Source organism: Zophobas morio, unplaced genomic scaffold, assembly GCF_036711695.1.
Source record: "Zophobas morio isolate AGI-343-1 ecotype UQ-CSIRO unplaced genomic scaffold, CSIRO_AGI_Zmor_V1 ptg000016l, whole genome shotgun sequence".
Lineage (NCBI taxonomy): Eukaryota > Metazoa > Arthropoda > Insecta > Coleoptera > Tenebrionidae > Zophobas > Zophobas morio.
Genome location: NW_026972121.1, coordinates 2,831,828 through 2,856,018, shown reverse-complemented (window position 1 = coordinate 2,856,018; position 24,191 = coordinate 2,831,828). Strand labels below are relative to the sequence as shown.

Below are 24,191 nucleotides of genomic sequence, written 5' to 3'. Positions count from 1 at the left end.
ATAGAAGGGGCATTTGTATCGATTGTTAATTGACAACTACCTTAACGATTCTTGCGTTCAAATAGTCGTTAAATACGATCGTTGAGCATTCTCTTAGTCTTGAAACGAAAGGATGGAAGGTAAGTTTCTTGAATTTATTCAGTTTTAAAGCGAAATCTTTTCAGTAACAAATTATATCAGAATATGTCGTTTCTTCACGGTGGACATTTTTGAATGTAGACCCATGAAATATTGCCTCTTGGCAATATCTTTGATTCTAACACCTTTGATTCTCCTCCAAGGATATTTCTTTTTAAAAAAATTCGAACTGAAGTATTTCGTTCAGTACGAGCCGCTTTACATTCTGTTATTATATGTGAGTAACGAAATTCGAAACATGAATTAAACTAATTACTAATTGTAGATGGTGGTATCCATTTACTGCCAAGCTTACACCACAAACATTATCAAAAGTTGCATTCACCAAATCCAAGTGTGGAAAATCGAAGAAGCCACAAAAGAGATTAAAGGAAAAGTGACGCAAACTTGGATTTATATAACGGCGTACATGTGCATGACCACGGCACTAGGACTCCTGGGTGCGATATCCTTCATCGTACCAACTTCTAGAGACAAAGATCTTATTTTCTTGTTCAAAATATCAGAACTGTATTTTCCGCAAAGGGAAAATTTTGTCGTGTGGTGTTTCAAACCTACGGTGTTTGTGTTGACTTACGTGGGCGTAAGTGTACCTGGATTCGCGATTTTGTATTTCCACGGCCACCTCAACCTACAAAAATTTATGCTGAAACACTGCTTGCAAGAAATAAACGCCAGGTTCGAGCACGTAGAGTACATTAGATGGAACAATGTGGAATACCACAGAGAAATCGAAGATAAATTGATGTCTTGCGTGAAGTACCACATCCAACTCACTGAGTAAGATAATTATAAATTTTGAAGGTAAAACCAACGAGTTTTTCAGAACCGCTTTAAGACCCTTACGACTGGCGGAAGTGTACGTTTTGCCGTTTCAAATCATGGGTACCTGCGTCGTGGCTAGTATTCTTCTAGTCTTTTTTGCGGTACTTCTTCAACTAACGTCAAATTTTTAATTAACATTGTAGTTTGAAGGTTCTTTGTCCGATCAGTACTTTCGCATGGTATTTATGATACTTACGACGTCTGCTATGTTGGTAGGGTTTGCAGCCGGTGGGCAAGGAATCGAAGATTGGGTACGTTGTAACATAGTCGTGGTACTTTACCAAACCCCAAAATACTTTCAGTCGGAGGAAATCTACGAAACTCTGTGCCAAGTCGAGTGGTACCACTGGAACTCAAAAAACAAAAAGACTTACCTGTTTTTCCTGATAAACGCGACGCGAATATTCAAGATCAAGTACTCTGACAACATTTCGCTTAACTATCAGTTGGGGTTAAAGGTACGACTTGAGGTTGCTGGGACGAAATAAACCGGTGGTTTCAGGTCGTGAATGCCCTTTTCTCTGCCCTGTCGGTCATGTATAGTTTACAGAAAAAGAACTACTCGTAAGTAAAGAAGGTGCATCACAACGTAGTCGAGATAAATTTCCCTAGGATCTTTTTATTGTTAAAATGTTAGCTTTCCATTCAATAAAAAAAATGACAAGAATTTTAGTTTTATTTATAAATAATAATAATAATAATAGTCATACATTGCTCGCTTGTGGTCGAAAAATACGTCTGCTTTTTCTTAAAAACCAGGGGAAGTAGAGTTTTCACCTGCAATCCCGTCTGATGATTAAAGAAAGAATATGAAAAAATTGTGACTCGATAACTGTCGTTTATCAATGCATTCGCAGATTTTACAGTTTCTTGTTGCAGATGTTTTAAGGCTATAAAGAGCATCATAAATCTTTAGGCAAAAAATATTTGCTTATCCCCTCCAAAAACTTGATGACGTCAGCTCAAAAGTTTGTGGAATAAATCATATCTAAAATGTACAAAATATGATGAGTCTGTACTTGTGATCTATCACTCCATTCATATTTTTTGGATTTGCATATACAGGGTGACTCAAAAAAATTAATGAATGCGTAAATATATTTTATTGATTTAATCAGGAACTACAAAACCGAATGCTCTGAAATCTTGCAGTTGTTTTAAGGTCATAAAGAGCATAATAAATATTTAGTCAAAATATATTTGCTTATCCCCTCCAAAAACTTGATGACGTCAGCTCGAAAGTTTGCCGAATAAATCATATCTAAAATGTACAAAATATGATGAGCCTGTACTTGTCATTTATCACTCCATTCATATTTTTTGGATTTGCATATACAGAGTGACTCAAAAAAATTAATGAATGCGCAAATATATTTTATTGATTTAATCAGGAACTACAAAACGGAATGCTCTGACATCTTGCAGATGTTTTAAGCTTATAAAGAGCATAATAAATGTTTAGTCAAAATATATTTGCTTATCCCCTCCAAAAACTTGATGACGTCAGCTCGAAAATTTGCCGAATAAATCATATCAAAAATGTACAAAATATGATCAGTCTGTACTTGTGATCTATCACTCCATTCATATTTTTTGGATTTGCATATACAGGGTGATTCAAGAAAATAAATGAAAGCGTAAATTTATTTTACTGATTTACTCAGGAACTACAAAACCGAATGCTTCGAAATCTTGAAGATATTTTAAAATTATCATAAGCATGGTAAATTTTTGATCAAAACGTATTTGGTCGTCCCCCCTAAAAAATTTATGATGTCACCACAAAATTTTGCTGAAAAAATCCTATCTAAAATGTACAAAATATGGTGAGTCTCTTCTTGTGATTTATCATTCCATTCAAATTTTTTCGATTTGCATATACAGGGTGACTCAAAAAAATTAATGAATGCGTAAATTTATTTTATTGATTTAATCAGGAACTACAAAACCGAATGCTTTGATATCTTGCAGATGTTTTAAGGTTATAAAGAGCATAATAAATTTTTAGTCAAAATATATTTGGTTATCTTCTACAAAAAACTGATGACGTCAGCTCAAAAGTTTGCCGAATAAATCGTATCTAAAATGTACAAAATATGATGAGTCTGTACTTGTGATTTATCATTCCAATCATATTTTTGGATTTGCATATGCAGGGTGACTCAAAAAAATTAATGAAGGCGTGAATTTATTTTATCGATTTAATCAGGAATTAGAAAACCGAATGCTTTGAAATCTTGGGTATATTTTAAAGTTATTATAAGCATGGTAAACTTTTGTTCAAAATGTATTTGTTCATCCCTCCTAAAAAAATTGATGACGTCACCCTTAAATTTTGCTGAATAAATCCTATCTAAAATGCAAAAAATATGATGAGTTTGTACTTGTGATTTATCATTCCATTCATATTTTTTAGATTTTCTTAAGAGGTGGTTCAAAAAAATTAATGAAGTCAATTTATTTTATTGATTAAATTAAAGGCAACTCTTATTATTAGTATTACACCCCAACCAACCCAATTTGGTAGACACACAATTTGTCAAAGGAAAAACTCGGTTGAAACATAGGGGTAGCACGCTTATTTACATCGACTTTAACATTACAGACCTGCATTTGTTTTATGCGCTCACTTGGTTCCGCGAATGTGAAATAGACATGTTTATAATCAACCAATTGTGAATTTCACCGTCAAGAATTAAAATAAAACCCAATGTTTTATATAATAAGCGGAAGTCGAAGCAATAAAACCGATGGTCGTTTTGTTTACAGTTTCTCTGTTTGACTTTCACGTATGCTGTTACGCCTGTCATCTTAAATTAAGAATGTTTGTACATACACGATTTTCAGTTGCCTCTGATACGTATACGTGAGTAAATTGTTTCGTTATTTTATTGATTATTACAAATCAATATTCAAAACGACCCAATTCATTTTCCAGAAAATTTGAGAATATAATAATTTTATTCTTAATATTACACTACATCTATCCCAACTGACATACGTGTCCTTGCAAAAATGTTGATGACGTCATCGCAATTTTTTTTTAAATTCCCACTACAAAAATGTAATGAGAAAAAAAACACAATAGGCATGCAGTCGTCAAGTTTCCGACAGCGAGGGAAATACTGTCTAAACTCTTTAGACCAATTTTTTTCATTTTAACAATTCTGTAATTTTTCCATTTTTTTGAGTCGAAAGTTAAAAAATCGAAAACGTGGGCAATCGAGAAACTTGCAGCTGAAAAAAATAATTAAAAAGCAAAATTGGAATGAAGAAAAAACCAATCGAATCGAAAAACTGGTAAACCAAAAATTTAAAATCGCCAAAATTTTTGAAAATCGTACGACTGAACGATCGAAAAAATGAAAGATTAAATTGTGATAAATTGAAAAATTACATATTATTTAAAATGAAAACTGGAAAAACTCCAAATTAAAAATTGAGGAAACCAAAAATTAAAAAATCTAAAAATTGAAACATTGAAAACCGGAAAACTGAAGAAGTGACAAATTAAAATTGTAAGGAACAAAAAAAAAAAAAAAAAATCATAAAATCTGAACAATGAAAAAACAAAAAATTGTAAAAATGAAGAAAATAAAAAGCGAGACGAAAAATTGAAGATTTCAATGAAACATTAAATAAAAAATGGTAAAATTCGCATTTCCCTACAAAAATTTACCATTTTAAAGATGTTTTAAGTTATTATCGTGAAAAGATGACTACGTATATTAAGCTAAAAAAAGACAAATATAAGCCCCGCTCACCCACCCTGTCGCAATTGTGATGATTTTTTTGTATTCGTTGTGAGCCAAGAGGGTGGAGCTTAATTGCAAAACCCTTATTTCCCCAGAAGGAATTATCATTTTTGAGTATCGTGTTGTTCAAAGAATACTAAGTATATTAAGCAAAAATTAAAGCGAGATCTTATTTTTTGGCTTTCTTTTGTACTTCATAATACATATAGTTTGCTTTGAACAACACGATTACTCAGGAACATGTTTTACATACCAATTTCTCTAGCAATCTCAACTAATAGTCCAGTCAAATTAGCGATCAACCTCGGAATGAGAGATAATAAGCTGAATTTTCGTATATACCTTCATTTTAGCGTTCTAAATGTTGTCTCAAAAGTCTCATAAAATCTCGTGTCTGCGTCGTCAGTTATTCAAGGTCAAAGGTCAAGAAAAACAGTTTTTTGCGATTATCCCGGTTTCTATTGCTCCAATGATGTTAACACCTATTATCATAATTGTAGAGCACAAAGTTTGGGACAAATTTTATTTGAAACATTTTTTCATGCGCTCAATCGTTTATGAGATAGAGGGCAATGAGCGCGCAGCGCTCATCCATACGTACTGTAATGCAATCAACCGTGAATATCTGTGAATACTATCTTGAATTTTGAATAATTTGTATTATTTATCAATTAATACGTTGTATTTAATACCATTTTACATATTTTTAATACATTCATTTAATTATACTTACCTACTTTGTGGAATTAAAAACTCTTTAAATGAAATACTTATTGTAGGTATATCTTAATTTATTGAAAGTAGATTTTAAGTAGAAAAATAATTAAGTACTTTATCTTTCAAATGTGTAAGTTTTTAGATATTAGATAATATATTATACTTGTTATATTATTATATATCTTAAAGTTATATTAATTTTTTCAAAGTAAATTTTAAGGAAGTAAAATGAGTTAATATATTTTAATTTTACCTTTGTTCAGGAGTTGTACATTTCTTACGATTGAAATTGAATTGCAGTGAAAATCTATAAATCTTTAATATTTAAAGAACAAAAGTATTAATTTTCTTCTTCTTCATCATCATCATCTTCGGTGCCCTGAATCGTTGTTTCCAGACCTTCCACAATCATGATAAAAAAATAAGTATTTAAAACCTTACACATTTTAAAGATATAAATAAATTGAGCAATACAATAAGTATTTCATTAAATGAGTTTTTAATTACACAAAGTAGGTTAGTATTATTCAATAAATATATTGAAAATATGTAGAATGTTTAAATACAATGTATTAATTGATAAATAATACAAATTATTCAAAATTCAAGATAGTATTCAGATATTCACGGTTGATTGCATTACAGTACGTATGGATGAGCGCTGCGCGCTCACTGCCCTCTATCTCATAAACGATTGAGCGCATGAAAAAATGTTTCAAATAAAATTTGTCCCAAACTTTGTGCTCTACAATTATGATAATAGATGTTAACATCATTGGAGCAATAGAAACCGAGATAATCGCAAAAAACTGTTTTTCTTGACCATTGACCTTGAATAACTGACGACGCAGACACGAGATTTTATGAGACTTTTGAGACAACTTTTAAAACGCCAAAATTAAGGTATATACAAAAATTCAGCTTATTATCTCTCATTCCGAGGTTGATCCCTTTTTTTTCCTAAAATGACTGGACTATAAGGATTTTACAATTAAGCTCCGCCCCACTGGTAACGACGAGTAAAAAATCATCACGACTGAGATAGGGTGGATGGGCGGGGCTTATTTTTTCCTTTCTTATTATACATAGTCATGTTTTCACAAGAAGGAACTTAAAACATGTTTAAAATGGTAATTTTTTGTAGGGAAATCTGGACTTTGCCCCTTGGTGTGACAACTGATAGGTATGGGTGGACTTAATCTCGTGATGAATTTTTCATTCGTTACTAAAACCGACGTGCAAAACGTAGCTGCAAAATCCCTATCAAAATGTACAATTTTAAACAAGTTTTAAGTTTTTGTTCTGGAAAGATGACTACGTATGTTAAGAAAAAAAGGCAAAATATAAGCCCTGCCCACCCGCCCTATCCCGATTGTGACGATTTTTTTTATTCGTCGTGAGCCAAGAGGGAGTAGCTTAATTGCAAAACCTTTAGATTGAAAAAATAAAAGAAATGAAAGTACGAAAAATTGTGATATAAAATCGAGAAAATGAAAAATAAAAATCAAGAACTTGAAAAATCGAAAAATGAAAAATTGAGAAATTGAAAAATCGTAAAATTGTTTTACTAAAAAATTTATCGAAGGTAGATGACTCGAATTTTTTTCCAAAAAAGAAGAATCACTTTCGATAAATTTAGTGTAATACTAGTAATAACAGTACTGTGTTCCAAAAATTTCGGGAAAATGGGGTGAGTTTTCTTGATTTTAATCATATTTAATCATATAATAAATTGCTCTCATCGAAAAATCTAAAAACTGAGACAATCAAAACATCGAAACATCTGAATCTCGATAAATCGAGTTCTCAAAAAATTGAAAAATCTAAAAATAAAAAATTCGGAAAAATGAAAAATTAAAATATACAAGAACGGAAAACTCGAAAAATTCAGAAATCGAAATATATATAAAACAGTCGAACATTGAAAAATCTAAAGTTTAAAAAGCGAAAAACTGAAAATCCAAAAATAAAAAATTGAAAAGTCGAAAAATAGAAATATTGAAAAATCGCAAAACTGAAACAAATATCCAAAATTGAGAAATTAAAAAATTTGCCAACCGAAAAATCTGAAAATCGAAGAATTGAAGAACTGAAAAATAGAAACTGCGAATTCGAGAACCGGGTTAATCAAAAAAAAATTAATTGAAAAATCGGAAAACTGAAAATTTAGCAACGTCAAAAATTTGAAAAATTGTAAAACAGAAATACTGAAGAACTGGAAAATCAAAAAAGCCAGAAATCGAAAAATCTAAAATTTAAAACATTGAACAATTGAAATAACGAAAAACTGAAAAATCGACAAATCCAAACTCCAGAATTTAAAAAAATTGAAAAATCGGATAACTGGAAAAAGCGAAGTTTAAAACTGTCGAAAATTTGAAAAATCTAAAATTTAACGAAAAATTGAAAATCCAAAAAGTAAAAAAGGGGTGGAAACCCAAAAACTGGAAACTGAAAAATTTAAAAATTGGAAAATGGACGAATTGGAATCGATTGGCCTGAAAATTTGAAAAATTGAATAAACGAAAAATTGGAAAACCGAAAGAAACAACAAAAATCAAGGAAATGAAAAAACAAAAAATTGTGATATAAAATCGAGAAAATGAAAAATAAAAAATCAGGAAAATGCGAAATAAAAATCGGGGAGTTGAAAAATTGAGAGGACGAAAAATTGAAAAAGGGAAAAATTAAAAATCGAGGATGTGAAAAATGGTAAAATGAGAAGTTGTAATATTGAAAAATTGGAAAATTTGGAAGTCGACAAATTGTAAAATTGAAAAATCAAAAATTAAAAAACGAAAAATTGTATAATAAAAACTTGAAAAATGTAAAAAGTGAAAATCAAACTTGAAAATTTGACAAATCGAATAAACGAAAAATTGTAAAATCGAAAGAAACAACAAAAAATAAAGGAAATGAAAAAACGAAAAATTGTGATATAAAATCGAAAAAGTAAAAATTAAAAAATCGGGAAATTGAAAAACAAAAATCGGAAACAAAAAATTGGAAAAGGGAAAAATTCAAAATTGAGAAACTGAAAAATCGAAAAATGAAAATCTGTAATATTGAAAAATTGCCAAATTGAAAAACTGATGCAAACCGAAAAATTGAAGGAACGAAAAATGGAAATTTTTGGAAGTCGAGAAATTGTAAAATTGAAAAATCAAAAATAAAAAACGAAAAATTAAAAAATGAAAACTTGAACAATCTTAAGAAACGAAAAAGTGAAAAATAAAAAAAAAGAAACATGTATTAAGAAATAGAAATATTTAAAATTAAAGAAACTGGAAAATCGGAAGACTCGAAATCCAAAAACTTCATAGTGAAAAATTTAAAAATCGAAAAATGGAGGAACTGAAAACTCAAGCCTGAAAATTTGAAAAATTGGACAAATGAAAAATTGTAAAATCGCAAAAAACACAGAAAATAAAGGAAATGAAAAAACGGACAATTGTGATATAAATCGAGAAAATTAAAAATTCGCCATTTTGAAAAATAAAAATCGGGAACATGAAAAATTGAAGAAACGAAAAATTGAAAAATCGAAAGAAACAAGGAATAAAGAAATTGAAAAAATGAAAATTCATGACATAAAATCGAAAAATGAGAAACTGTAATACCGAAAAATTGCACAATTAAAAAAATTGCAACTAGAAAACTTGTAAATTTAGAAGTCAAGAAACTGTAAAATTGAAAAATCAAAAATAAAAAAACACAAAAGTATATAATGAAAACTTAAAAAACGTCAAAAGTGAAAATCAAACATGAAAATTTGAAGAAACGAAAATTTGAAAAATCGAAAGATTAAAAATTTGAAAAACTTTAAATTTGAAAAAGTGAAAAATAAAAAAAAAGAACTATGTATTATGAAATAGAAATATTGAAAATTAAAGAAGTTGGAAAATCGGAAGACTGGAAATCCAAAAACTGCAAAGTGAAAAATTTAAAAATTGAAAAATTGACGAACTGAAAATTCAAAGCCTGAAAATTTGAAAAATTGAACACATGAAAAATTGTAAAATCTAGAAAAAAAAACACACAAAGTAAAAGAAATGAAAAAACGGACCATTGTGATATAAATCGAGAAAATCAAAATTAAAAATTCGCCACATTGAAAAATAAAAGTCGGGAAATTGAAAAATTGTGGAAACGAAAAATTGAGAAACTGAAAATTCGAAAAATGGAAGAAACGAAAAATTGAAAATTTGTGACATAAAATAGAGAAAATGAAAAATAAAAGTCGAGAACTTGAAAAATTGAGGAAACGAAAAATTGAAAAATCGAAAGAAACCTTGGCAAGTCGAAAATGGGAAAATCAAAAAATAGATTAACTGAGAAATTGGAAAACTGAAAATTCAGAAATATCAAAACTTGAAAATTAAAAAAATTGGAAAATTAAAAAATCGGATAACTCAAAAATCGAAAAGCCGAAAAGTAAGAAAATGAAAAACCGATAAATCGAAAAATCGAAACATCGAAAAATTCAAAAACTGAGACAATTAGAACATCGAAACATCCGAATCTCGATAAATCGAGTTCTGAAAAAATTGAAAAATCGAAAGAAACAACAAAAAATAAAGGAATTGAAAAAATGAAAATTTGTGACATAAAATCGAGAAAATGAAAATGAAAAAAATCGGGAAAATGAAAAATAAAAATCGAGAACTTGAAAAATTGAGGAAACGAAAAATTGAAAATGACAAAAATTAAAAAATGAGAATGTGAAAAATCGAAAAATGAGAAACTAACGAAAAATTGCAACTCGAAAAATTGAAAATTTTGGAAATCAAGAAGTTGTAAAATTGAAAAATCAAAAATAAAAAATGAAAAATTACGAAATGAAAACTTGAAACATCTTAAGAATCGAAAAAGTGAAAAATAAAAAAAAGGATTATGTATTATGAAATAGAAATATTGAAAATTAAAGAAGTTGGAAAATGGGAGACTGGAAATCCAAAAACAGCAAAGTGAAAAATTGAAAAATTGACGAAATGAAAATTCAAAGCCTGAAAATTTGAAAAATTGAACAGATGAAAAATTGTGGAAACGAAAAATTGGGAAACTGAAAATTCGAAAAATTGAAAAACCGAAATTAACAACAACAAATAAAGGAATTGAAAAAATGACATTTTGTGACATAAAATCGAGAAAATGAAAATTAAAAAAATCGGGAAAATGAAAAATAAAAATCGAGAACTTGAAAAATTGAGGAAACGAATAATTGAAAATGATGACAAAAATTAAAAACTGAGAATGTGAAAAATGGAAAAATGAGAAACTGTAATATCGAAAAATTGCAACTCGAAAACTTGAAAAATTTAGAAGTCAAGGAACTGTAAAATTGAAAAATCAAAAATAAAAAAACGAAAAAGTATATAATGAAAACTTGAAAAACGTCAAAAGTGAAAATCAAACATGAAAATTTGAAGAAACGAAAATTTGAAAAATCGAAAGATTAAAAAACTGAAAAACTTAAAATTCGAATAAAAAATTGGAAAAGAGAAAAATTAAAAATTGAGAAACTGAACAATCGAAAAATTGAAGGAACGCAAAATTGAAAATTTTGGAAGTCGAGAAATTGTAAAATTGAAAAATAAAAAATAAAAAACGAAAAATTACAAAATGAAAACTTGAAAAATCTTACGAATCGAAAAAGTGAAAAATAAAAAAAAAAGAAATATGTATTATGAAATAGCAATATTTAAAATAAAAGAAATTGGAAAATCGGAAGACTGGAAATCCAAAAACTTCAAAGTGAAAAAGTATATAATGAAAACTTGAAAAATGTCAAAAGTGAAAATCAAACATGAAAATTTCAAAAAACGAAAATCTGAAAAATTGGAAGATTAAAAAATTGAAAAATTTAAAATTCGAAAAAGTGAAAAATAGAAAAAAGAAATATGAATTCTAAAATCAACCGAAAATTCGAAAAATTGAAGAAACGAAAAATTGAGAAATCGAAAGAAACAACAAATAAAGGAATTGAAAAAATGAAAATTTATGACATAAAATCCAAAAATGAGAAACTGTAATATCGAAAAATTGCAAAATTAAAAAATTCCAAATCGAAAACTTGAAAAATTTAGAAGTCAAGAAGCTGTAAAATTGAAAAATCAAAAATAAAAAAACGAAAAAGTGTATAATAAAGACTTGAAAAATGTAAAAAGTGAAAATCAAACTTGAAAATTTGAAGAAAAATTGAAAAAAACCTGAAAATTTGAAAAATTGAATAAACGAAAAATTGTGATATAAAATCGAAAAAGTAAAAATTAAAAAATCGGGAAAATGAAAAATAAAAATCGGAAACAAAAAATTGGAAAAGGGAAAAATTAAAAATCGAGAAACTGAAAAATCGAAAAATGAAAATCTGTGATATTGAAAAATTGCCAAATTGAAAAACTGATGCAAACAATCTTAAGAAACGAAAAAGTGAAAAATAAAAAAAAAGAAACATGTATTAAGAAATAGAAATATTTAAAATTAAAGAAACTGGAAAATCGGAAGACTCGAAATCCAAAAACTTCATAGTGAAAAATTTAAAAATTGAAAAATGGAGGAACTGAAAACTCAAGCCTGAAAATTTGAAAAATTGGACAAATGAAAAATTGTAAAATCGCAAAAAACACAGAAAATAAAGGAAATGAAAAAACGGACAATTGTGATATAAATCGAGTAAATAAAAATTAAAAATTCGCCACACTGAAAAAAAAATCGGGAACATGAAAAATTGTGGAAACGAAAAATTGAGAAACTGAAAATTCGAAAAATTGAAGAAACGAAAAATTGAAAAATCGAAAGAAACAAGGAATAAAGAAATTGAAAAAATGAAAACTCATAACATAAAATCGAAAAATGAGAAACTGTAATACCGAAAAATTGCACAATTAAAAAAATTGCAACTGGAAAAAAAAACAAAAAAGTATATAATGAAAACTTGAAAAACGTCAAAAGTGAAAATCAAACATGAAAATTTGAAGAAACGAAAATTTGAAAAATCGAAAGATTAAAAATTTGAAAAACTTAAAATTCGAAAAAGTGAAAAATAAAAAAATATATATATGTATTGTAAAATCAAAACATTGAAAATTAAAGAAATTGAAAAATTGGAAGACTGGAAATCCAAAAACTGCAAATTGAAAATTTTGAAACGTGAAAAATCATGGAATTGAAAAGTCAAAGCCTAAAATTTTGAAAAATGAATAAATAAAAAATTGTAAATCGAAAGAAACAACAAAAAATTGGTCTAAAGAGTTTAGACAGTACTTCCCTCGCTGTCGGAAACTTGACGACTGCATGCCTATTGTGTTTTTTTTCTCATTACATTTTTGTAGTGGGAATTTAAAAAAAATTGCGATGACGTCATCAACATTTTTGCAAGGACACGTATATCAGTTGGGATAGATGTAGTGTAATACTAAGAATAAAATTATTATATTCTCAAATTTTCGGGAAAATGAATTGGGTCGTTTGAATATTGATTTGTAATAATCAATAAAATAACGAAACAATTTACTCACGTATACCTACGTATCAGAGGCAACTGAAAATCGTGTATGTATAAACATTCTTAATTTAAGATGACAGGCGTAACAGCATACGTGAGAGCCAAACACAGAAACTGTAAACAAAACGACCGTCGGTTTTATTGCTTCGACTTCCGCTTATTATATAAAACATTGGGTTTTATTTTAATTCTTGACGGTGAAATTCACAATTGGTTGATTATAAACATGTCGCATGAACGCATAAAACAAATGCAGGTCTGTAATGTTAAAGTCGATGTAAATAAGCGTGCTACCCTTATGTTTCAACCGAGTTTTTCCTTTAACAAATTTTGTGTCTACCAAATTGGGTTGGTTGGGGTGTAATACTAATAATAAGTGTTGCCTTTAATTTAATCAATAAAATAAATTGACTTCATTAATTTTTTTGAACCACCTCTTAAGAAAATCTAAAAAATATGAATGGAATGATAAATCACAAGTACAAACTCATCATATTTTTTGCATTTTAGATAGGATTTATTCAGCAAAATTTAAGGGTGACGTCATCAATTTTTTTAGGAGGGATGAACAAATACATTTTGAACAAAAGTTTACCATGCTTATAATAACTTTAAAATATTCCCAAGATTTCAAAGCATTCGGTTTTGTAATTCCTGATTAAATCGATAAAATAAATTCACGCCTTCATTAATTTTTTTGAGTCACCCTGCATATGCAAATCCAAAAATATGAATGGAATGATAAATCACAAGTACAGACTCATCATATTTTGTACATTTTAGATACGATTTATTCGGAAAACTTTTGAGCTGACGTCATCAGTTTTTTGTAGAAGATAACCAAATATATTTTGACTAAAAATTTATTATGCTCTTTATAACCTTAAAACATCTGCAAGATTTCAAAGCATTCGGTTTTGTAGTTCCTGATTAAATCAATAAAATAAATGTACGCATTCATTAATTTTTTTGAGTCACTCTGTATATGCAAATCCAAAAAATATGAATGGAGTGATAAATGACAAGTACAGGCTCATCATATTTTGTACATTTTAGATATGATTTATTCGGCAAACTTTCGAACTGACGTCATCAAGTTTTTGGAGGGGATAAGCAAATATATTTTGACTAAACATTTATTATGCTCTTTATGACCTTAAAACATCTGCAAGATTTCAGAGCATTCGGTTTTGTAGTTCCTGATTAAATCAATAAAATATATTTACGCATTCATTAATTTTTTTGAGTCACCCTGTATATGCAAATCCAAAAAATATGAATGGAGTGATAGTTCACAAGTACAGACTCATCATATTTTGTACATTTTAGATATGATTTATTCCACAAACTTTTGAGCTGACGTCATCAAGTTTTTGGAGGGGATAAGCAAATATTTTTTGACTAAAGATTTATGATGCTTTTTATAGCCTTAAAACATCTGCAACATTTCAAAGCATTCTGGTTAGCAGATTAAAAATTAAATTTCAAAATGTTGTTTTATAATTTTGATTTTTTTTTCCAAAAATCTGGACGTTTCGGGTGAAAAGTCATTCAGAGTTGTAAACTACATGTGTAGGACTATGTTATTTTATACAATTGAAAACCCATTTACTATGTACAATTTTGAAGTGACGTCATCGCTTTAGTGGTGGGGATGATTCGACAAATTTTGGTTAGCGTTTTACCATCTACATGATATTCTTAATATAAGTACAAAATTTCACAACAATCGGTCGAGTACTTTCGGAGATTATCTGTCTAATAAAAATCCGTGACAACAGACGGACAGACGGACAGACGGACAGACGGACGGACAGACGGACAGACGGACAGACGGACAGACGGACAGACAGACGGAAATGGGAGACCTATTTCTTCGTCTTCTAGGGGTCATGAAAGATCGAGAAAACGTAAAAGTAGAGAGTCGGCCGACGGACTCGATTACAATACTTCCTTTGCTTACGCTCGGGAAGTAAAAAATAAAGGAAATAAAGAAACCAAACATTGTGATATAAAATCGAGAAACGTAGATTTCAGAACATTCGGTTTTGTAAAATTCTGGATGTCCACAGTTAAACTGAACACGGCTTCATAAACCACATATATCTAATAAAAATTCGGACAAGCGGACGAACAGACGGAAAGGCCAGACCTTCATATAACGTCGAGAAATCATAAAATTGCTAATCGTCCAATAATGGACTCGATTACAACGCAAAGTGTTAAAATAGATAAGTTGCATGCGAACCGCCAGTAAATACCGAGTCATCACATAAGCAAAAACATTGCGCATAAAATATGAATGCGATAAATGTTGTCGTCAAAATGCGAGCATTCAACTGCTAATTAAAATTGTACCTTCTGCGAAAATTTCAATAATGACGTCGGCAACTTCCCGGTGGGGATGATACAAACCACAAGTAATTAACCACCCTGGTCTTGCACTCCCGCACTCATCTCCCATCGCCCACTGCGCAAATTCGTGTGCCATGCGGTTCCAGATCTCAAGTGTGCTTTCCCAGTTTCTCTGTTATTTCCGGGCGAAATGTCGTAGAGGACGGTCGTGCCTGTCCCCACGGTTTCGATCTGGACTCGGGTGCCGCCGCCACTTCGTCTGGTGGAAAATGGTCGGGACTCGATGGGAGTCCAGCAAGAGACCCTTATTCATCCGCACGATCTGGAAAGACGGCCAGCACCACGTCGTGCTCCAGAAGGACCAAGACATCGGCCCGCAGACAGTGCGCTCGGGCAGGAGCAACCAGACGTCCAGCAGGGCCGGCAAGTCAGTAACCACACCAATGTAACCCAAAACCCCCTAAAACAATTGTTTCAGAAAAAAAACGCCCCCGTCTGCCGAATCGTCGCCCTTCAAAGTCCCTTCCGTCAAACTCCTCCTCGCCAGTTTACGCCACATGAAGAACGACCCAAGAACGAAGAAACACAAAGCCGAAGCGCGGGAATTCGTTAAAAGTGCGATCACTGTGAACATAGTCCCGAGGGATTCGGTGCGCTACAGCGACTTGAACCGGCAGGTTTCGTTCAAGGACGAAAAAAGGGCGAAATTTAGCACCAAGTCCAACAGCGTGGATGTGCATAATTTGTACGAAGACCAGGACTCGATTGTGACGCCGCCGCCGTTTTCTTATGACAATTATTGTGTGGATCAGTTCAATTCGAGTTTGAGCGAAAGAGTGATGATTTGGCTGGACTTAGCCATACAAAACCACAAACAATTCAAAAACGTGGATTTGAAAAAACGGGTGGTCACAGCACGAGCTTGTCCGATCGTCGAACGAAGCACAATCAAACCAGAAATAATCAAACCGAAAGAAGAAAGACAAGTAGTGAATAAAATTAGTGACGTAGTAGAAGTCCAGCCTCTCGTGACGTCACGGATGGAGTGCGAGCAGCCGGGTGACGTCATTAACGAAGAGGCGAAATTAAAAGTGAGGTCAAGTACGGCGAAACGGCAGCTGCATATTTTTTTACCCTTACCCAAGAAGTATAGTGATAGCGGGAGTTTTCTCAGTAGTAAGACTAGTTCGACTATGAATAAATTGTAATTTTTTAAAGCGATCAATAAATTCTTAAAAAATGATTATCAAGGTTAATTTGTTGTCATGAATAAGTTAATGAGGGAATGTTTACGTTTACAAAGTGTACTGAACTGTGTAGAAAACATCGAGACACGCTATCGGGAAATATGAAGGGGAAACACGACACGGGTTCTAAGATTGATATTGACATTATTGGGGGTTTGTTTGGCACACTGTCCTACATAGAGGTGGATGTTGTGGGGGGAATGGCTTCAGTGTGATTGAGTGACACATTTTTGACAGAGATCATAGAGAAGCGTCATAGTTTAAATTAAATGACGGTTGAGGTATCCTCGACTTATGTTGGCAACAGTGTTTGTTTCTAACTAGGAATAAAATTAACTACAGTAGAAAAAACGGTTTCGACCATAATTTCTTGCTGTTCCAACTTTCGAATTCTCAGTTTTTGGAAATTTTACTTTGGGGACATTTCAGTTTACTCCTATTTGTTATTCAATTTTTGGATTTTACAATTTCTCAATTTTTCAATTTCTCGGTTTTTAGTTATTCTCTTCAATTTTCCGATTTTTAAATATTTCGATTTTTCAATTTTTGACTTTTATAAACTCTTTATTTGTCGATTTTTCAACTTCACTTTTTTGATTTTTGATTTCTCAATTTTTCACTTTTTTGATTTTTCAGTTTTTAGATATTTCAATTTTAGGATTTTTCAATATTTCAATTCTTCGGCTTTTCTATTTTTGACTTCTGGATTTTTCGATGTGTCTCCCTTTTTACTTTTTCGATTTTTCAATTTTTGGATTTTTAAATTTTAGATTTTTCAATCTTTTGATATTTTAAATTTTCAATATTTCTTAATCTACTATTTTTCGACTTCCTGGTTTTAGATTTTCTGTTTTTCAATCGTTGTTTTTTCAAATTTTCGATTTTTCAATTTTTCAAATTTGACTTTCATACACTATCAATTTTTAGATTTTTCTATTAATCGATGTTCTGATTTTCCGATTTTGACTTTCGAGGAATTCGATATTCCTGCTTTTCAATTCTTTAAATTTTCGATTTTTCAGATTTTTGATTTTTGATTTTTTAATTTTTTAAAGTTTCAATTTTTCGATTTCACTTTTTGGATTTTTATATTACTCAATTTTTCGACTTTCTAGGTTTGGATATTTCAGTTTTCGGATTTTTCAGGTTTTCCGTTTTTCAGTTTTTCCCGGTTTTAGATTGTCTGCTTTCAATTGTCCTTTTAAATTTTTTGGTTTTTCAATGTTTTGATTTCCCGATTTGGTTTCCCATCTTTAGTTTTTCTTTCATTTTACAGTTTTTAGATATTTCAGTTTTGGGATTTTTCAATATTTCGATCTTTGACTTTTCGATTTTTGACTCCTGGATTTTTCGATGTGTCGATTTTTTTACTTTTTCAATTTTTCAATTTTTCGATTTTTTAATTTTAGATTTTTTAATTTTTAAAATTTTAAATTTTTCGATTTCTCGATTTTTCATTTCAGTTCTTCGATATTTCAATTTTTCAAGTTTTCGAATTTTTCAAATGTTTCGATTTCTTAATCTTTTGATTTTTCGACTTCCCGGTTTTAGATTTTCTGTTTTTCAATTTTTCAAATTTGACTTTCATTTTCGATTTTTCAATTAATCGATGTTTTGATTTTCCCATTTCTTGACTTTCGAGTGTTTCGATTTTCTTCTTCAATCCTTTAATTTTTTGATTTTTCAGGTTTTTGATTTTCAATTTTTCGATTTTTCGACTTCACTTTATGGATTTTTCGATTGCTCAATTTTTCGACTTTTTAGCTTCTCAGTTTTTGGATATTTCAGTTTTCGGATTTTTCATGTTATTAGATTTTCAGTTTTTCTTTCATTTTTCAGTTTTTCGATGTCTCAGTTTTGGGATTTTTCAATATTTCGATTCTTCGACTTTTCGATTTTTGAGTCCTGGATTTTTCGCTGTGTCGATTATTTTACTTTTTCGATTTTTAAATTTTAGATTTCTCAATTTTTTGGTATTTTAATTTTTCAATATTTAAAATTTTAGATTTTTCGATTTCTCGATTTTTCATTTCAGCTCTTCCTAATTTCAATTTTTCAAATGTTTCGATTTCTTAATCTTTTAATCTTTCGATTTTTCGACTTCCCGGTTTTAGATTTTCTGTTTTTCAATTGTCGTTTTTTCAAATTTTCGATTTTTCAATTTTTCAAATTTGACTTTCATAAACTCTCAATTTTTCGATTTTTCAATTAATCGTTGTTTTGATTTTCCCATTTCTTGACCTTCGAGTGTTTCGATTTTCCTGTTCTTCAATCCCTTAACTTTTTGATTTTTCAGGTTTTTGATTTTTCAATTTTTCGATTTTTTAAGGTTTCGATTTTTCGACTTCACTTTTTGGATTTTTCTATTGCTCAATTTTTCGACTTTTTCGCTTCTCAGTTTTTGGATATTTCGGTTTTCGGATTTTTCAGGTTAATAGATTTTCAGTTTTTCTTTCATTTTTCAGTTTTTCGATGTCTCAGTTTTGGGATTTTTCAATATTTCGAAACTTAGACTTTTCGATTTTTGACTCCTGGATTTTTCGATGTGTCGATTTTTTTACTTTTTCGATTTTTCAATTTTTCGATTTTTAAATTTTAGATTTTTTAATTTTTAAAATTTTATATTTTTCGATTTCTCGATTTTTCAGTTCAGTTCTTCGATATTTCAATTTTTCAAGTTTTCGAATTTTTCAAATGTTTCGATTTCTTAATCTTTCGATTTTTCGATTTCCCGGTTTTAGATTTTCTGTTTTTCAATTGTCATTTTGTCAAATTTTCGATTTTTTAATTTTTCAAATTTGACTTTCATAAATTCTCAATTTTTCGATTTTTCAGTTAATCGATGTTTTGATTTTCCCATTTCTTGACTTTGGAGTGTTTCGAATTTCCTGTTCTTTAATTTTTTGATTTTTCAGGTTTTTGATTTTTTAAGGTTTCGATTTATCGACTTCAATTTTTGGATTTTTCGATTGCTCAATTTTTCGACTTTTTAGCTTCTCAGTTTTTGGATATTTCAGTTTTCGGATTTTTCAGGTTATTAGATTTTCAGTTTTTCTTTCATTTTTCAGTTTTTCGATATCTCAGTTTTGGGATTTTTCAATATTTCGATTTTTCGACTTTTTGATTTTTGGCTTCGGGAGCTTTCGATGTGTCAATTTTTTACTTTTTCGATTTTTCAATTTTTCGATTGCTTAATCTTTCGATTTTTCGACTTTCCGGTTTTAGATTTTCTGTTTTCAATTGTAGTTTTAAATTTTTCGATTTTTCAATGTTTTGATTTCCCGATATAGTTTCCCATTTTTGGTTTTTCTTTCATTTTTCAGTGTTTCGATATTTCAGTTTTGGGATTTTTCAATATTTCGATTCTTCGACTTTTCGATTTTTGACTCCTGGATTTTCCGATGTGTCGATTTTTTTCCTTTTTCGATTTTTCAATTTTTCGATTTTTAAATTTTATCGACAAATGAGAAATCGAAAAGTCGAAAACTGAAAGTCGAATAACAGAAAATTTGAAAAATTGAAAAATGGAAAAACGATAACACGAAAATTCAAAACATTTAATTGAAAAACTGTAAAATCGAACCACTGAAAAGTCAAAAAATTGAGAAATGGGACAAAAAAAATCGATTAATTGAGAAATTAGGAAATCGTATAAATGAACATTTAGAAACGTCGTAAACTGAAAAATTTAAAAATCTAGAAATGCAAAAGTTGTCAAAATTAAAATATGTATTGAAAAATTGAGAAATCGAAAATCCGAAATTGAAACAATCGAAAAATTGAAACATCAAAAAAATGGAAAATCGAATAACCGAATAGCCGAAACTGGAAAAATCGAAAATTTGAGAAATCGAAATAGGTCAAAACTGAAAAAATCGAAAAATTGAAAAATCTAGAACCAAGAAGTCGAAATATCGAAAGATCAAGAAATTGAAACAAAATCTAAAATTTAATGTTCGAAAAATTGAAAAACAGAAAAATCAAAGAACTGAAAAATCGAAAAATAGAGAAACCGAAAAATGTAATGTCTTCATAATTGAAAAATTAAAATTTGGAAAATTGAAAATTGCAAAATCGACAAATCAAAACAAAAAATCTAAAAATTGAAAAACTAAAATTTTAAAGTCCAAAAATTAATCCACAACAATCCAAACACTGAAAAGTCAAAAAATTGAGAAATGGGAAAATCAAAAAATCGATTCGATTTTTGCCTCCTGGATTTTTCGATGTGTCGATGTTTTTACTTTTTCGATTTTTTCAATTTTCCGATTTTTAAATTTTAGATTTTTTAATTTTTAAAATTGTAGATTTTTCGATTTCTCGATTTTTCATTTCAGTTCTTCGAAATTTCAATTTCTGAAGTTTTCGAATTTTCTAAATATTTCGATTTCTTAATCTTTTGATTTTTCGGCTTCCCGATTTTGGATTTTATGTTTTTCAATTGTCATTTTGTCAGATTTTTGATGTTTTAATTTTTCAAATTTGACTCTTATAAACTCTCAATTTTTCGATTTTTCAATTAATCGATGTTTTGATTTTCTCATTTCTTGACTTTCGAGTGTTTCGATTTTTCTGTTCTTCCATTCTTTAATTTTTTGATTTTCAGGTTTTTGATTTTTCAATTTTTCGATTTTTTAAGGTTTCTATTTTTCGGCTTTGCTATTTTTGACTTCTGGGTTTTTCGATGTGTCTACCTTTTTACTGTTTCGACTTTTTGGATTTTTAAATTTTAGATTTGTTTAATTTTTCCATATTTCTTAATCTTCCGATATTTTGGCCTATTTCGGTTTCTCAGTTTTTCCAATTTTCCATTTTTTCGTTTTTTGATTTTTCCTCTTTTCCAATTTTTCAACTTTTAACTTTTTGTTTGTCGATTTCTCTATTTTTCGATTTTTCGACTTCATCACTTTTCGATTTCTTGTTCTTTTGATCTTTCCATCTCCCAATTTTTCAATTTTTCGAATTTTTAAGTTTTTTGAGATCTCAATTTATCGAGATTTGGATTTTTCCTTATTTTGATTGTCAATTTCTCAATTTATATATTGTTTAATTTTTAACTTTTCGATTTTTCGATTTTGGCCTTCTTCGGTTTCCCAATTGTTCGACTTTTCGACTCCACGATTTCTTGATCTTTCGATTTTTCGATTTCTCGGTTTTTCGATTTTCCAGTTTTTCGACGTTTCGGTTTTATGATTTTTTAAGGTTTCGATTTTTCGATTGTTAGATTTTTCGATTTTTCGAATTTTCGATTATTTTAATTTTTCATTTTTTTTTCTCACTGTTAATATCATTCAGTGTATCGAAAACAACCACAAATGTCACTAAAAACATTTAAAAAATCATACAAAATAAAACACAATGTTTCCCAAACATTTTCCCGAAAAAAATCCATTGGGATATTACGATTTCAACAATCTTAGTTTAGGACGTTTTACTAATATAAAACACAAAATAAAGAATTAATTCTTAGTTAAACAGAATATGTAAAATCATCTAAATATGTACCAAAAATATTCACTTAGTCGTTATAAAAACCGACCAAACAACTTGGCAGAAATTATAGTCCAAACCAATCAAATCGTTTCTGAACGCTTAGAGTCGACATTGGCCTGAGGGCGCTCTGGTCTGTAGATCAAACAAGTTCTCAGGCGACGAGTTGTTGTGAAACAAGTTTTTTTATTGGCGCATCGACTATTTAAATTTGGCGCTTGATGACTCCAATGTCAATAAGGGTGGTTTTGCAAAATTAGCCTGTATGTCGCATCTATATTAATCAATGTTTATGCCAAGTTAATATATTTAATTGATTTTTGTTGGCCCCATTTTTTCCATAATTGAATTAAAACGCCGCCACTGGCCACGGTGTTAATGTATGCATTTATGCAACCAGCAATACAATCGTGAATAAATGGTTGCACGTTACACAATAAAGTAAATTATTATTATTAAATTTAGTACCATTATTAACAAAAATGCACTTACTTGGTAACCTTTAGGTGCTACATCTCTGGCTTGAAAGCGTGACCGGAGTGGAGGATCCAGCGGGTTTCCTCTATACCTAATACACATAATAAATTAAAACACTGGAGACTTAAATTAAATAAATTAATACTTAGGTATAGGCAGCCCCAACGCAATCACTCTAAAATTTTCATCAACCCTAAGCAATTTCCACTTATCCAGTTCTTCTTTTCCATACTCCTACAAGTGTATTTTTGTCTTAACCCAGTAATTACAAACCTCAAAACTCACTTACTTGCAACAATTTATCATACCTGGAAGCTGGAATTAGAAGTCTCCCATCTTCCAGATTCATTTCTCTATTTTCAAGCAAATTATTCAGCACTGGTAACACGTTACGTTCTGCCTTTTCAATCCCCTCAAGCACCAAAATGCGACCCTCCACTGCCGCCCTGACCGCGCTCTACCGAAAAATTCTGTCCAACTTTGTAACACAACATCATAAATAGCAAACCTGATCAAAATATTTAGCCGTTCCTTTCACAATTTCTCTCCTTTGCTTCAAATCTGATTCAGTGGTGTCTCTACTCAAAGCCACATATTCGTGCTCTCTGTTCGTCAATTCTAGGTACTGCATGGCTAAGTTCCGTTTCTGAGGGCCCGGTGGCCCTAATAAAAAAATATCCTGCCCTAGAATGTCCTTCTGCATCATCCATCTCAGATGATGCAGTGTACTTTGACCCAGATCTTCTCTATCTAAAAAATAATGTTTTTTTATGGTTGTGGTGACTCGGCGTTTTTCATTTAAGTACAGTAGTTTCTAGGGACATATTCCGGCCGTTTTGGTGCCTCAATTACTTTGGTAACTTCGCCAATTGACACGGTTTCTGAAGACACATAGGCTCGTACACTGTTACCAATGAAGGGGTTGACATTGGTCAAAATGCGCAGTAATGTTTGTATTCGTCGACTAGCGGGGGTTGTGTACAACATTTTTGCACAAAAAGTTGTTTAATACTGAGAAAATGAGGTTTTGGGAGGTGATGATACAAAGGTTATGTTTACGTCACGTCATGCTTTCGAGTTGACGTTTGTGGCCAGTGGCGTAACATTGCTGGGGTCATTATTTGTTTCTCGTTTTCAGTTCTCTTTAATTATTCGATTTATCGATTTTTCAATTTTCTGGTATTTTAGTTTTGTATTTTTCAATTTCTCCATTTTTTAGATTTTATGTGGTTTTTCTATTTCTGGATTTTTTGATTCCTCCCGGTCTAAATTTTTCGAAAATCGAAAAATAAAGAAATCGTGTAATAGATAAATTAAACATTTGAAAAATCGAGAAGTCGGTAAGTCGAATAAATTGGAGAATCGAAAAAAATCAAACAAAAAAAAAGGAAAATCCTTAAAAAATAGTATAATCGAAAAGTTGAGAATTGGATTTAAGGATTTAAGGATCTAAGGATCGAAGGATTAAATGACCAAAAGATCAAAGGATCTAAAGATTTAAGGTTCCAAGGAACTAAGCAATAAAGGATCGACAGATCTCAGGATCTGTGGGATTTTAAAAGATCAAATGATGTCAAAGGTTCTCAAAGGGTATCAAAGGATCAAAGAATATCAAAGGATATCAAGAGACCAAATGATCTCAAAGGATTTCAAAGAATCTCAGGGAATCTCAAAGAATTTTAA

The 24,191-nt window shown here is 30.0% G+C and overlaps 2 protein-coding genes across 2 annotated transcripts in view; one reads left to right on the top strand and one right to left on the bottom strand.

The window, feature by feature from the left end:
* The window catches only part of LOC135129553 (von Willebrand factor A domain-containing protein 8-like), a 191,885-nt gene extending 168,311 nt beyond the window's left edge, over nucleotides 1–23,574 (bottom strand). The window contains exons 1-5 of the mRNA XM_064056730.1: nucleotides 23,315–23,574; nucleotides 23,017–23,258; nucleotides 22,798–22,965; nucleotides 22,654–22,742; nucleotides 22,524–22,599 (exon numbers count right to left, since the gene is read on the bottom strand). Coding sequence (XP_063912800.1) covers nucleotides 22,524–22,599; nucleotides 22,654–22,742; nucleotides 22,798–22,965; nucleotides 23,017–23,258; nucleotides 23,315–23,495 — 756 coding nt within the window. The 5' untranslated portion in view covers nucleotides 23,496–23,574. The remainder of the gene's footprint in view (nucleotides 1–22,523; nucleotides 22,600–22,653; nucleotides 22,743–22,797; nucleotides 22,966–23,016; nucleotides 23,259–23,314) is intronic.
* On the top strand, nucleotides 68–710 carry LOC135129729 (uncharacterized). Its single transcript, XM_064056974.1, has 4 exons — nucleotides 68–119; nucleotides 165–355; nucleotides 404–595; nucleotides 645–710. The coding sequence occupies exons 1-4, from the start codon at nucleotides 113–115 to the stop codon at nucleotides 708–710; spliced, it is 456 nt and encodes a 151-aa protein (XP_063913044.1). The 5' UTR covers nucleotides 68–112.
* Nucleotides 23,575–24,191: the final 617 nt, after the last annotated feature.